Source organism: Rana temporaria, chromosome 2 (assembly GCF_905171775.1).
Source record: "Rana temporaria chromosome 2, aRanTem1.1, whole genome shotgun sequence".
In the NCBI taxonomy this organism is placed as follows: Eukaryota; Metazoa; Chordata; class Amphibia; order Anura; family Ranidae; genus Rana; species Rana temporaria.
Genome location: NC_053490.1, coordinates 269,844,656 through 269,860,891, shown reverse-complemented (window position 1 = coordinate 269,860,891; position 16,236 = coordinate 269,844,656). Strand labels below are relative to the sequence as shown.

General features: G+C 42.4%; 1 protein-coding gene across 2 annotated transcripts in view; it reads left to right on the top strand.

The window, feature by feature from the left end:
- Nucleotides 1-16,236, top strand: part of VMP1 (vacuole membrane protein 1) — a 187,406-nt gene that overhangs the window by 70,633 nt on the left and 100,537 nt on the right. For both annotated transcript variants that reach the window (XM_040336940.1, XM_040336939.1), the window contains exons 7-8: nt 4,809-4,976; nt 7,935-8,066. In XM_040336940.1, the coding sequence (XP_040192874.1) occupies nt 4,809-4,976; nt 7,935-8,066 (300 nt within the window). The remainder of the gene's footprint in view (nt 1-4,808; nt 4,977-7,934; nt 8,067-16,236) is intronic.

Here is a 16,236-nt window from a genome sequence, read left to right as displayed (position 1 = left end):
TCCATGTACCTAAAAATATTGCTGTCAACTAACACAAGACCATTATCTTTGGCTCCCTTAACTGTGGCTGTTGGCTTCTAGTTTTGGCAAGCGTCCTCCAAAGTTGTTTGCGTTTTCACTCCTATGTTGGCTCCAGTTTAGGACATGTTGATGGCTATTATTTGCATGTTTGTATGTGAGCAATTTACATTGCTAACTCCGAGCCAGATTCACAAAAGAGATACGACGGCGTATCTCCTGATACGCCGTCGTATCTCTATGTTAGGGCTGTCCTAACTATGCGACCGATTTGTAGAATCAGTTACGCATAGCTAGCCCTAAGAGCCGACAGTGTAGTTGTCCTAAGCCATGTTAAGTATGGCCGTCGTTCCCGCGTCGAAATTTAAAAAACAGCGTCGTTTGCGTAAGTCGTCCGTGAATGGCGCTGGACGCCATTTACGTTAACGTCTAAACAAATGACGTCCGTGCGACGTCATTTAGCACAATGCACGTCGGGTAATTTACCCGACGGAGCATGCGCACTACGTTCGGCGCGGGAACGCGCCTAATTTAAATGGTGCCCGCCCCATTTGAATTGGGCGGGCTTGCGCCGAGCGCATTTACGTTACACCGCCGCAAGTTTACAGGTAAGAGTTCTGAGAATCAGGCACTTACGCTGTAAACCTGCGGCGGTGTAACGTAAATCACATACGTTACGCTGCCGTGGAGCAACGTAATTCTACGAGAATCTGGCCCTCCATCTTTATGTGGCCTATGTGAATGGTCCACACTGCAGTTAATTTGAGCAAAGCTATCTGTTTTCTTCTGAAATCATGGATTCAATTCTTTCCTGTTCAGTTTAAACCTCTATGTTAACTGGTAAATGTAATAAGCCAGCAGTTTCCACTCAAAGTAAAAGGTTTTAACTCTCCTGTCCCTCCCTTTCTTACTAGAAGCATGTGCTATAATAATTCCAATTTGTATCTACTAGCCAAATCCGATAATGTCATCTATAAACTATGGGGGCTTCTGGCTTCAAAAATGTAGCTGTAGGTAGATTTTGAACATATATATATATATTTTTTTTCTTCTTTTTTTTATTTTTTTTGCATCTGCCTTCATTCGGTTCACACTATGAACAACTTGTGAATCGCACAGGAACTGCACTGCGTTCCTGTTCAATTCTCATGCTATTCAGTGTGGTGCAGTTTGAGCCCAGTCATTTTGAATGGGCTCAAGTTGCAGCCCATCACACTAAAGTCACACATGCACCAATTTTGGAACCATGCTGTGCAACTGGATCTCATAGTACAAAAGTACCATGTGATCCAGTTGCAGCGTGGTTGCACTGCATTTGTGACCTGTGTTTGGATTGACGTTAAGATTGCACTGACGCCTGCTGCCAATCGCAAGGGCAGTGCGATTTGAATGCGGTGTTGGAAATGCGCACTGATTGTGGGATTTCCCACACCGCATTAGTGTGAACCTAGGCTTAATTGGTTGGCTGTCCATGTTGAGCTGGTACAATAATTGTTAAAGATTAGTGCACTATTAGTGTAATACTATTTTATTTTCTTATAACACCAAACATCTAGTAAATGGACAGTGTTTGTTGCTTAAAGAACAACTCCACTAAAAACATTTTTTTTTTTTTTTTCAATGTAAACTGGTAACCTAACATACTCCAAGTATTAAGTCAGAAAAACGACAACCCTTATTGGGAAAACAAGGGATTTCCCTTGGCGATAAACATACTTATGTTTATGGGGTTGTCATGGCTCCAGTAGTCATACTCATTGAATTGTGAATACAGAATTGTGTGTGGTCAGTTTTCCTCAGCTGTTAATGGTGGGGGCTGATACCCAGCAATACTAGAACAGGACAGAAACGCACGCTAAATAATTCTAGACGTCTGGTTTAGTTGATCAGCTAGTTTGCATATTAGAAACTGAGTTGGGTTACATTTAGAGATGAGAAAGGTTAGGACATTGTAGTCCATCTTTAAAGCAATTTATTTTCTTCACCAGCATTGGACAAAAGCCATGAGCAGTGAATGAATGCTATGAATCATTCAGCCTGTACATGGTTCACCAATGCTTAATCGGTGAATAAAAGTCTACTTCCGTTTGTTTTAAAAAAACCCAGTTATTACCCCACTTTCTTATCACACAGCATACAGAAGGTGAAACCAATGAATTATTATGGGCCACGTTTCAGAGACCCCCTTAGCCTGTCATGTGCTACTGCTTTCCATATACATAAGTAGTCTGGGGGGGAGTGGCTAGTGATGGAGGTCAGGACTTGGCTATTGACTTTTCAGAAAAGGACTCTATTTGCTTATCGTGAAACTTTTTTATCTTCTTAGACTGCATGTTTTAGCAGAATTTGTGGTTTTTCAAACGGCTGATGGCTTGGATTAAGTAGGTACCACGATGTTGACATGCATGGGAATGGAATGGTTTACTTCAATGGGGTTGTAAAGGTTCTGTTTTTTATTTTCTAAATAGGTTCCTTTAACCACTTAAGACCCGGACCAAAATGCAGGTAAAGGACCTGGCCCCTTTTTGCGATTCGGCACTGCGTCGCTTTAACTGGCAATTGCGCAGTCGTGCGACATGGCTCCCAAACAAAATTGGCGTCCTTTTTTCCCCCTTTTTTTCTTTTGGTGGTATTTGATCACCTCTGCGTTTTTTTTATTTTTTGCGCTATAAACAAAAATAGAGTGACAATTTAAAAAAAAATGCAACATTTTTTACTTTTTGCTATAATAAATATCCCCCAAAAACATATAAAAAAATTTTTTTCCTCAGTTTAGGCCGATACGTATTCTTCTACCTATTTTTGGTAAAAAAAATCGCAATAAGCGTTTATCGATTGGTTTGCACAAAATGTATAGTGTTTACAAAATAGGGGGTAGTTTTATTGCATTTTTATAAAAAAAAAATTTTTTTTACTACTAATGGCGGCGATCAGCGATTTTTTTTCGTGACTGCGACATTATGGCGGACACTTCGGACAATTTTGACACATTTTTGGGACCATTGTCATTTTCACGGCAAAAAATGCATTTAAAATGCATTGTTTACTATGGAAATGACAGTTGCAGTTTGGGAGTTAACCACAGGGGGCGCTGTTGGGGTTATGTGTTCCCTGAAGTGTGTTTACAACTGTAGGGGGGGTGTGGCTGTAGGTCTGACGTCATTGATTGTGCGTCCCTATATTAGGGAACACACAATCAATGACAGCGCCACAGTGAAGAGCTCTGGGGACTGATCGCGGGACTCCAGCGGTGATCGGGTCCGCGAGTCCCGCGGTCCCGGAGCATCGGACCGGGTCGCGGAAACGCGCGCCCGCCACCCACCGCTGGGCTTTATACAATCACGTACAGGTACGTGATTGTGCCTAGCGGTGCCATTCTGCCAACGTATATAGGCGTTAGGCGGTCCTTAAGTGGTTAAGCTAGTGCATTGTTGGTTCACTTACCCTTTCCTTTGATTTCCCTTCTAAATGTTTTTTTTCTCACTTCCTGTTCCTCCTCAGTAAGCTGTTCTGGCTGACTAACCCCCTACCAGATTATGGGGGCAAGCTTACTGAGGAAGAACAGGAAGTGAGAAATTCAGACAAAGAAAAAAAACATTTAGAAGGGAAATAAAGGGTAAGTGAACCAACAATGCACTAGCTTAAAGGAACAAAGCTTTACAACCCCTTTAAAGCATAAGTTAATTCAATGCTTTACAGGCTGCAGTGTAAACAAATAATAAATGCACATTATTTTACAAATTACCTGCAAAAAGATGTGCATTTATTATTATGATTTTTTACAAAAGGTCACACCCTGTATAATTTCAGCATCGTAATATAATCTTTTTGGCAATCCAATGTAAGCTTACTTGAGAAAACGCCTGTTAGGTTGTAAGCGCTGCCTGTCTGCTGTCTTTCCACAACTTCTTGGATTCCCTGCATGTTTTGCTGCTTCTCCTCTGCTGTTTACTTTTCACTTCTTTGAACTATATATCCTGTGGTACCTTTCTGCCTGCATGCAGTGATTCCTGTACTGACTCTACTTCCTAAAACAACTCCTTCTCAGCACCTTTGTAGTTCAGAAGGCAGGCTCTGTGAATACTGTGGCACAGCAGTGCCTACTTTCAGGGCAAAGTGAATATGTGTTACAGAATTCAAGAAGTAGAAGTCTTGTGTAAACTTATCAATGATTAAACCTACTCCTACCTCCATTCTGTACCCTTTACTAACTGTAAAGATGTAAATACCTACCTAATCTACGTTCGCTCCTTTCTCTTTACGTATTTTCTCCCCATCCGCCGGCTGCAGGGCAGAGGAGAGGGCAGCGACACCGGCTACAGTGCCTGGGTGGCGACGTCACCCATAGACTTACTATGGGGCACCCATTGTCCACTGTCTCTACACTCCCCTGAAGCCGGTGCTAGGAGTCAATCACGTGATCAGACCAGAGCACCCTTAGATTAGATACGTAGGTACATCTTACTTTTACAAGGTAGTTAGTATAGAACTTACAATAGGGGGGTTTGCAGGTTTAAATGTAGCTAGGTTTAGACCAGATTTCAAGATTGTTCAAATCAATAGGAGTTTAAGCTAGAAATATTTTAAACACAATATTTTAAACACAATATAGAAATTTAATATAATGATTTTGAAATGTGACCATAGCTACACTTTTTAAAGCAAGGTTTATGTAGATCCCATCATAATTTTTTGTGATCATATTTTGTAGAACATATCCTTTTGTTATACAGTGTTATAGGGTTGTGTATATAAAAATTCTAAATTTGCTTTGTTTCTTATCTTATCAGGGTCCACACATAGCTTCAGTGACACTTGCTGCTTATGAATGTAACTCGGTCAACTTTCCTGAACCTCCTTATCCAGATGAAATTATATGTCCAGAAGAGGAATCGGTAGAAGGTGCCATTTCATTATGGACCATCATATCTAAAGTCAGGCTAGAGGCCTGTATGTGGGTAAGTGTAGTCAAAATAAAGCTGTAGAGGATATATCAGAAAAAATAAAAACTCCCCGTCTGTACACGACATCTCTGCTTGGTACAAACAGTGTGAAATCTGGTATACTAGCACATTATGACATTACTTTGCAGGGTACAAAAAAAAAACATCCAGCGGTTTTCTACCACTTTAATGGAAAACTGACAGCAAAATGTATGGATATGATGCAAAAGTTTTTTTATAAAACATGGCACAATGGGCCTTCCACTTTTTGCCATCAGATTTTGATCAAAATCTAACAGAACAGTCGCTCACAAGATCCTGAATTGGGTTTTCGACGTAATATTCTATGTGTTCCGGGGTGCTCATTCCCTCCCCTCCCCTCCCATTCTTATTCTATTCTCCTATCTTGTTTTCTTTTTCTCCTTTTGTCTTCTATGTAGCAACTAATGCTGCTTATTACTTGGTGGATTAGACTTTGATTTATGGATACAATCATAACCTTGTAGTTATTTGTGGATGCCTCCCAGCTTATAATTATGTTGCAATATCTGTGACTCTACCTATGCTACTTGCATACGAACAAGTTGTAATTTTTGGAGTTTGTCTACCCTGATTCTTCTAGACCAGGGGTCTCAAAACTATCTAAACAAAGGGCCAGTTTACCGTCCTTCAGCGTTTAGGGGGACTGGACTGTGGCCAGTGGGAGTAGAAAGTGCCCCAGCGTCAGATGCCCCATCAATGCCACATGATTGGTTTTAGTTTGAGAAATAGCGCTCTATTGTTGGTATCGGTGGAGGTAATAATGCTGTATTGTTGGTATCAGTGGAAGAAATAGTGTAACATTGTTGGTATCAGTGGGAGGAATAGTACCCCATTATTAGGGCTCATGTACACTGTATCTCAAAGAAGCTCACAGAAGCTGCTTTTACAGGCTTTTGATCTTTTTTTAGTTCTCATATTCTCTGCCTGGAAACTCCCCTTAATGTTAGCCAATGTGTCCATGCACACTTTGGCTTTTTTCAAAGTTTACAGGCATAGGCTCCCCGAAAAAGTGCAAAAACACACACACAAAAAAGGAAAAATTAGCTGAGGGGCGGGTTTGTGATAAAACATATGGTCAAAAAAGCTCAATAAAAACCTGCAAAAGAGCACAAAAAAACATAAGCTTCTTCAAGCTTTTAGGCAGCAAAATAAAAGCTCAAATGCCCGTAAAAGCAGCTTTTTCTTTTTTTTTTTTGAGCTGCAGTGTGCATAAGCCCTTATGCCTCGTACACATGATCTGAATTTCCGATGGAAAAAGTCAGACGGAATTTTTTTTATCAGATATTCCGACTGTTTGCCCCATCTGACTTTTTCCTTCGGAAATTCCGTTTGTCTGTATGGAACTGTGATGGAGGAAAAAACACGCATTCTCGGAAACAATTAGACGCATGTTCGGAAGCATTGAACTTAATTTTTCTAGGCTTGTCATAGTGTTGTACGTCACCGCGTTTTTTGACGGTCGGAATTTGGTGTGTCCGTGTGTATGCAAGACAGCTTGAGCGGAATTCCGTCGGAAAAACCTGTCTGAGTTTATTCCGACAGAAACTCAAATCGTGTGTACAAGGCATAAGTGTCAGTTGTGGATAGAATAGTGCCCCAGGGGCCAGATAGAGGCATGCAAAGGGCCTCATCCCCGTCCACAGGGCCGCAGTTTGGAGACCACTGTTCTAGACAAGAAAAAAACAAATGAGAAAAAGTTGTCGTCTGTATATTGCTTTTGAGGGATTTACTACTTTTCCCTTCTTGTAGGTTCCAACTACCCACCAGCATCATTCCATTTGTTCAGTTATTTTAATAACTGTGCATCCATTATCTCAATTGGATATCCATAATCATTAAATATAATGCTGATAGAAAAGTTTTGTTATTGTGTTTTTTTGATTCTTTTGGAGTAATCCTTTAGTTTTTTGCTGTAGTCTTCTTTTTCTTATATAGAGTGTATATAGATTGTATATTGAAAGTACCGTATTTTCCGGCGTATAAGACGACTTTCTGGATGCAAAAAAATGCATCCAAAGTTGGGGGTCGTCTTATACGCCGGGGACGATCTCCGTGCTGCGAGAGCGTCAATGATTTAAAAGCCGCTCCTTCTCCTCAGAGTGTTCTGTGATAGGCGAAACACAAATCTTCCCAGCAGCGCCTCTGTTCTGTGTTCCTCCGATTACAGATGCCTTCTCATCCTCAGACGAGTTGAGAAGACGTCCGTGATAGGCGGAACACAGACCAGAGGCGCTGCTGGGAAGATTTGTGTACCGCCTATCACAGAACACTCTGAAGAGAAGGCGCGGCTTTCAAATCATTGACGCTCGCAGCACGGAGACTGTCACCGCCTGCAAGTCTATTGAGAAAAAAAGTGAGTGATTGCACTGTTTGCAGTGATTGCACTTGGGGGCAAGTGATGGCACAGTGGGGGGTAAGTGATGGTAAAGTGAGGGGCAAGTGATGGCACAGTGGGGGGTAAGTGATGGTAAAGTGAGGGGCAAGTGATGGCACAGTGAGGGGCATGTGATGGTACAGTGTGGGGCAAGTGATGGCATAGTGAGGGGCAAGTGATGGCACAGTGGGTGCATGTAATGTAATGGCACAGTGAGGAATGTAATGTAATGGCACAGTGAGATTTGAAAAAGCCTGTTTCTGTCAGCGGTTCAGGCTACCCCTCAGCTTCCAGAAAGACTAGTAAGAAGGGGGTAGTCTTATACAGTGAGTATATCCCAAAACCAAAATTTTTCCTGGAAAATTAGGGGGTTGTCTTATACGCCCAGTCGTCTTATACGCCGGAAAATACGGTATACCTGTATGCATAAATAAAGTGTTAAAGTACCTTTTTAGACTGGTATAGATAGATGTATGTCTCATTGTGATTCTTTTCATGTATCTATTGCAATTTTGGTTTATGTTTTGTATCACTTTGGCTTTTTATTATAACTCTAGGGTGCTGGCACTGCCATTGGAGAGCTGCCACCATACTTTATGGCTAGAGCTGCCCGCCTTTCAGGAGCAGAACCTGATGATGAGGAATATGAGGAATTTGAGGAGATGCTGGAACATGCTCAGACAGCACAGGTGGGGAATGGCAATCATTTATCTAATTCTCTAATCCTACATATTTTTTTGTGCATGAATGGCAGAACATTCCTAAAGATGTCAAGTGTATATGCTCACCCATGTTTGCGGTCTTTTTTAAAAATATATGTTTCGCAATGTTCTACCCTGTTATAATTGATTTCATTACTCATTTTCTAAGGCATGCAAGTTACCATAATATGTGTTTTTGTCAACACGCATACATCAATTTTAGCATCTTTGAAGCATCCATGGGCCATGGTGCAACACCTAAATCTTCAATGTCAAGGAAGAACAGATGTGGATCAGTGGAGTGCAGTAAAATGTACGGTTTACTGCACACTTCTGTAACGCACAATAATGCACAGTGTTTGTATGTTGAGATACCATTTATTTAGAATTGCATTTGCACCACAACATACTTGCTAGGCATTGAGGTGTGCTGTGTTTATATATATATATATATATATATATATATATATATATATATATATATATATATATATATAAAATTAGTCTTGTAAGTTTTTTTTAAAGTTCTTTGTCACATGTTGGGTCATCAAAGTGGAACAATGCTCACCTCAACTTCCAGCATCTGGCTTCTGGCTCTTGATCACCAGCCGCTGTCATTGGGCGGGTGGGGATGACATCACTCTCGCACACGCTTGGAAGTTCAGACAGATTTGGCATTGCCGAATTTGCGCAGTAAGCTGCTTGTCCATAAAGACATGGATGAGAGAGTTTGGGGTGGAGGAACATGACTGGCCTGCACACAGTCCTGACCTCAACCCGATGGAACACCTTTGGGATGATTTAAGAGTGGAGCCAAGCCTTCTTGTCCAAAATTAATGCCTAACCTCGCAAAATGCACTTCTGGAAGAATGGTCAAACATTCCCATAGACACACTCCTAAACCTTGTGGACAGCCTACCCAGAAGAGTTGAAGCTGTTATAGCTGCGAAGGGTGGGGCAACACAATATTGAACCCTATGGACTAAGACTGGGATGCCATTTAAGTTAATGTGTGTAAAGGCAGATGTCCCAATACTTTTGACAATATAGGGAATGTAATGTAAACATTTCAAAGAAATATATTCTGGCATTAATACTGGTTTTGTAATTCATATTTCATTACTTTTGGAAATCAACATCTTCTGTATTAGTAATGTTATTATTACAGGTTAAATTGCAGTTACTTTTTTTCCTAAGCCAGTCATGAAGACATGTAAAGTGGCCATTAAACCCTAATTTATGACCGCTTTTATAGGGCTGTAACTGACTTTAGGTCTTTAGTTTTGACACAAGTGTCTTTTGAAAAGCTTATGAAAGTGTTCCAAGCAGTCTTTAGAGACTCTGCTCCTGCAGCTTTAAGGAGGTACTGACCTTGTGTTGGCTTTTTGGTATAATCACACTTACTTTATACATATGGAATTATTCTCTCTTCTCATATGCATTGTCTTTGTTCATGGTTTTGTTTTTCAACTTTTTTTTTTCATCCTTCCGTGCATTTCTGCTTCCCTGCCAAGTGCTTTAGCACTGTGCATGCTACTGCATTACATCTGCCAAATGTAAAATGACCTGATACTTGCATCTCTCTGCCAACATGATATGTGTTAGTGGCTACATGCACTGGGCCAGTGCCAGCTTTGTCTGCAATATCCCTTTTGTCCTGTTTACTTCCACACTAGATTACAGGATCACCATGACACAATGTCTTTTGTCTGTGTTTTACATTTTAAAATGGGCCTTTTGGGAAGAAAAGCAACCGTGTTTAAGAACGCATCCTGTCTGATTCTTAATGTTTTTCTTAGCCAGTCATAAATTATACTTTAGTAAAAGTCTATTGAACAGTAATTCTTAGGCCCCTTTCACATGGACGGATAGAATGATGCTTTTAGCTGCGGATTTTCAAGTTATCTGCCGCAGCTAAAAGCATGCAATGCTTTCCTATGGCCCCATTCACACACTGCGTTTAGCTGCGGTTTGGTGCAGATAGAAAAAATAAAATTGACTGCGTCCAGGAACGATTTGGCGCAGCTATCTGCACATAACTGCGGGTAATCGCAGTGCACTGTGTCAGCTGCGTTTGGTATGAATCTTTGGGGGGTAACTCCATGCTAAATTTTAAATAACAAAACCGGCATGTGTTCCCCCTCCAAGAGCATACCAGGCCCTTGGGTCTGGTATGGATTTAAAGGGGAACCCCTACGCCGAAAAAAACGGTGTGGGGGTCCCCCCAAAAGCCACACCAGACCCTTATCCGAGCACGCAGCCCGGCTGGTCAGGAAAGGGGGTGGGGACGGGCAAAAGCCCCCCCCCTCCTGAACCGTACCAGGCCGCATGCCCTCAACATGGGGGGGGGGTGCTTTAGGGCAGGGGGAGCGCCCTGCGGCCCCCCACCCCAAAGCACCTTGTCCTTATGTTGATGAGGACAAGGGCCTCTTCCCAACAGCCCTGGTTGTTGGAGTCTGCGGGTGGGGGGCTTATTGAAATCTGGGAGCCCTCTTTAATAAGGGGGCCCCCAGATCCCGTCCTCCCACCCTATGTGAATAAGTGTGGGGTACATTGTACCCCTACCCATTCATCTGGAGGAAAAAGTGTCAAGAAAAAAAAGTAATTTATTAGGCAGCTCCGGGAGTCTTCTTCCAACTTCTCTGGTTCTTTTTGCCTTCTGTCGAGCTCCGCCGCTTTCTTCTTCCAGCTCTTTTACTAGCGGTGGCCCGGTCTTCTCCCTTCTTCCGACTTCGGGGGTCTTCTTCTGACTTCTCCGCTCTCTTTTCCCACTCTCCGGTTCTTTCTGCCTTTTGCCGGGCACCTCCGCTATCTTCTTTCAGCTCTTTTACTAGCGGCGGCCCGGTCTTCTGCGTCGTCTTCTTCCATCTTCTCTTCTTCCAATGTTGACTCGACGATCTCTCCCGCTGTAATGCCGTGTGCGCACCGATTTATATAGGCCTCTTATGACGTCACAGTCCCATCATGCTCCGGGTGGTAATGACATAAAGGGGCGGGGTCACCGGGTGATATCACCCGGCGACCACGCCCCATGCCTATATAAATCGTTGCGCGCCGCGCACCCGGCATTACAGCGGGAGGAAGCGTTGTGTCAACATCAAAGAAGAGAAGAGGAAAGAGGATTACGGAGAAGACTGGGCCGGAGCTGCCTAATAAATTACTTTTAAAAACTGTGTAGTGTGTTTTTTTTTTCTTGACACTTTTTCCCCCCATACTCATTCACATAGGGTGGGGGACCGGGATCTGGGAGCCCCCTTATTAAAGGGGGCTCCCGGATTCCAATAAGCCCCCCGCCCGCAGACCCCGACAACCAACAGCCAGGGTTGTCAGGAAGAGGCCCTTGTCCTCATCAACATGGGGACAAGGTGCTTTGGGGGGGGGGCGCAGGGCACCCATTTGCTCTGGAGCCTACACATGATCGTTTTTAATGACCAATTTAAAAAATTGCATTTTTCTCGTCATGAAAAACGATCGTGTGTACGTGGCATAAGATGCTGGCCTAGAGATGACACACTCATGGTAATCTTGGTGCCTTCACAATAGTTTCATGTTCTTGGCTTTGGGAACACGTGTTGTCACACAGATCTGCCTCCTGCTGTTGCATCTTATTTTCAGACCTGCCCGAAAATCAGTTCCACAACAGTCCTAATGAGTGACCTTTAGGACCAATGAGTGCTTGTTTAATGCAATTTGGTAAAAAAAATGTGTCAAAATTGCACATCACTAAACTCGCATGAGAATCGCAAAGCACTCACACAAAAATCACACTTGAAATTGCATTTAAAACTCATCACACTAATGTGAACCAGGCCTAACTTGGAAGCTAGATTTTGGATTGAGCTTCGGTTTTGTGTGCACATACAATATCCCCCAAAAGTGAGCACACCCCTCACATTTTTGTAAATATTTTATTATATCTTTTCATGTAATAACACTGAAGAAGAGTGTACAGCTTGTATAACAGTGTAAATTTGCTGTCCCCTCAAAATAACTCAACACACATGCATTAATGTCTAAACCGCTGGCAACAAAAGTGAGTACACCCCCTAAGTAACAATGTCCAAATTGGGCCCAAAGTGTCAATATTTTGTGTGGCCACCTTTATTTTCCAGCACTGCCTTAACTCTCTTGGGCATGAGAGTTAAGGCATATATTTCCTTTCTATTAATGCTGTCTCCAGCAAATTGCTGTTAACTACAGTGTCTCTCTTGTGTGCTCTGGATTTTAATCCGGTCATAGAATGAATAAAATGTGTCCGGTTTGGCAGGAACCAGGTGAATTTTGATCCATCTATAGGCAGGCTGGTTGTATCAAAGTTGATCTATTGATTAAATCTGTACAACCAGCCATTTTTTTTTTCTTGCCTGATCACTGCCGGTGGCTATAGTCGCTAGCAGTGACCATTGTATTCTGCCAGAGGGGAGGGGGGGGGGGATTTACAACACAATAACACTGCAGGAGGGATTCCCCCAGGAAAACTGACTGTGTTGCTGGGGAATCTAGACATTTTCTTTCTGGTTGAAGGAAAGAAAATGACGTATTGTATGGCCTGCCTTAGTCTATTGGTGATTAAATAAAAAAGAGGAAATACCCCCCCCCCCCCAAATAAGGGACACAAAATGTAATTAAACAGATTTTATAGTAGAGTGCAAAGTTTAGAACCTATGCCAGGATTTTTGGGAATTAATATATACTATCTGTGTGAGTGTCAGACGGGACAGAAAGTGACGGTAAAGCTCTTCCACCAAGTCACAGCATTTATAAGCGGAGAAAAATCTACTCAAGGCGTTCGACAGCATGTAAAGCATGGCAGAGGTTCTAACCCTTCCTAACTTTAGCAATTTAAAAAAAGTATCCTTTCTTCATGGCAGGGCTCAACAATCACTTAGCCACTGGGTGGTAGCAGAACATTGACTGTGTTTTTGAAACGGTCATTAGGTATTTTCTTATGTTATTGATAATGGTAGTAACTTTTTTTTTACATTATACAATGACACTGTGTTTTTTCCTGAGCTATGAGTAAGCATCTCAAGATGTGAAACGCGTTAGCCATTTTTGTCGTTGTTTTGTCCACTTTTTGACTGTATTATGCTGGATTGCGTTTGATTTCATACAATAAAGACGCCATTTAACAGAGTGCGGCAGTCCAGGATGTGTTCTTACCATGTGTTTTTTTCTTTATTGAGAAATGTAACAGTATATCCAAATGAAAGCAGAACTCGAGACGAATATCAATATTTTTACCTTCTGTATGCCACCCATATTGTATATCTACTGCTTATCTATAGGACTGTAATCATCCACAAAGTTCCATAGAACGTGTCTTCCCCGGACACCATGGTAATGATAATAGTCCATGTGGTAGATGAGTTGAGGAAAATATGACTGCTGAAGTTGTGTGCCCTTGTTCACCTCTCTTCCCCCAGCCTGCTGATTAAACAATGAAGGAGCAATAGCACACTAATGAGGTCATCCCCATGCTTTCTCCTTCTGTAACAATTTTGGAGCTGAAGAGCCTTGACTAGTTCAGAGCGCTGACCCTCCCTGCCCAGTGTAAGTGGGGCTGTGGAGATTACAGCATGGTGAAATAATACACATTCTGTTTTTTTTTACTAGCAGCTATTTCAAATACGTTGGTTTTACATGCATACATATATAACTAGATTGAGTTTGTTTCTTTCTGCGGTTCCACTAGTACATATTGAAGTCATAAAGTGCTTCAGCTGTATGTAAACTGTAACAATACATTTCAATTATTTGCTTCCTTTTGGGATGTTAAATATAGAGTCGAAGGCATATTATTACTGTATTTGTCGGCATATACCGCGCACCACAAGCTGAGAAGGGAAGTTTAGGGAAAAAACGTACATTTTGGATGTCTTGCCCGGCGTCCATCTGCGGCCTTGCGCGGGGTCCGTCCAGCCTTGTCGGTGTCCGTCTGGCGTCCATCGGCGGCCCTGTCCGGCGTCCGTCTGCGGTGTTGCGCGGGGTCCGTTGAGTGTTGCGCGGGGTCCGTCGAGTATTGTGGGTGTGCATCCGCACCTTGCCCGGGGTTGCGTTCCGTTTTGTGTTTGAATTTGGCGCGCTGTGCAGAGACGGATTTCCTGCGCACTCGGCTTCTCTCGGCTTCTCTCGGCTCCTCTCACGTGGCTGCGGGCGGAGCCGAGCCTAGCCGAGTGCGCAGTACACTCGACTCGGACAATGTCGGAGACAGCGGGGATCGACGTATATCGCGCACCCACGATTTTCCCCTGATTGTAAGGGGGAAAAATTGCGCAGTATACGCCGATAAATACGGTATATCTTTTGGACAAGTGCAAAAAAAAAAAAACTATTTATTCAGCCAAAATTCTTGTGAGCTGATAACTTCCTGTGCTCTATGCTTTGTAGTATAATGTAGATTTGTCCCTGTTATCCCTGTGGACTACAAAACACCTCCCCTATTATGGACTACAGAGAGAGGTTTTATATAGTTCTAACAATTAGGACAGGAAGTGTGTTAATGGCACGATTACCGGGTTAAAATAAAGGTAAAAGAGTGAAAAAAAAGAAATCAAATGCAGCCAGCACATATAAATACAGGTAAGTATCATTTTTTGTTCTTGGGTTTAGATGGGCTTTAGGCCTCATGTACACTGCTGCTGGTAAATGGACATTTAGGAGCAGTTGGGCATTTTTTCAACTGCTCCTGAACTCTCGTCTGTTATCTTATTAGTACATGTACACTGGGTCGTTTACAGTCATTTAGAGGCTTTTTTTTTTTTTAAATGAGTTCAGAAGCTGAGTTTAGATGCATTTCCAGCGCCAAACGCTTCTAAACACGGTAACTCGCATTTAGCCGCGTTTCGTTTACAGGCGTTTATTTTTGGCTATTTAAAAAAAAAAAAATATATATATATATATATATATATATATAATATTTGTTTTTCTTTTCCAAAAACTGTTTTAAACGCAAATGCAGCAAAATGCCGCTAATTGTTGCATGTAAACGTGGAAAAACTGACGTTTTAATTTTCAGTCCATATATGACTGGCTTAAAACAATAATAAAGGCTCATGTGTTTTATAAAACAAACAAACATGTCATACTTTCCTGCTCTGTGCAGCCCCAATCCTCCTTTTCTCGGGGTCTCCCGCCGGCGCTCCTGGCCACCCCACCCTCACCAAGTGCCCCCATAGCCACATGCAAGCTTACTTCTGAGCCCCCTTTCTGTGTCCATAATACACATCCGAGTCCCCACAACCTCCTTACTGGCTGTGTCTAAGCCAATGATGAGGAAGAGACCCGGGAGAGCCACTGCTCTTGTGCACATCGCTTAAAGTGGTTGTAAAGCCTAAACATTGTTTTACCTTTTAATGCGTTCTTTGCATCAGGGTAAAAAAAATATATATATTTAGGTGCCCCCCCACTTTTTTTACTTGAGCCCTCATTCGATCCACTGCTGTGCGTCGTGCAGGTCTGCAGCTCTTCTTTTTTTTTTCACAAGAAACTGCAGCTCTTCTTTACCCTTATTTCCGGGGCACACGAGTGCCCCCATGGGAATGGGCACAAATCTTAAATATAATGTCCATGGAGACCCTGGTTTTTACTGATAGGAACAACCCTAAAGTGACCCACCAAGCCTGGACTTGCTAGGTTGCTCATAGAGATTCTGACTCCTTCCGGGCCCTCACATGAATAAATTAATTCTCATCCTCTCATATAGGGAAGGCATATACTTCCAATTTCCCTATCTTTTATGGCTCCACCATTGTAGAAGAGACCCCATCTTTAATGAATTCCCTCTGGGATTGTCTGGCATATTAAGGCTTGACCATTGTCCTAATAAACCCGTTATTGCTTAACCCCTCCCTTTTGATTTTTTCTTCCCCCCCCTCCCTTTCTGGTCCCCTCTCCCTTTTTTCTTTCCCCCTACAAATAAGTGTAAATATAATATAAGAATGATCACACTTAAAGTGGTTGTAAAGGTTTGTTTTTTATTTTTTAAATAGGTTCCTTTAAGCTAGTGCATTGTTGGTTCACTTACCTTTTTCTTCCATTTCCCTTCCAAGTGTTATTTTTCTTTGTCAGAATTTCTCACTTCCTGTTCCTCCTCAGTAAGCTTGCCCCATTAACCGAGGCGTTCTGGCTGGGGATTAGTCAGCGTGCTCGCCCCCTC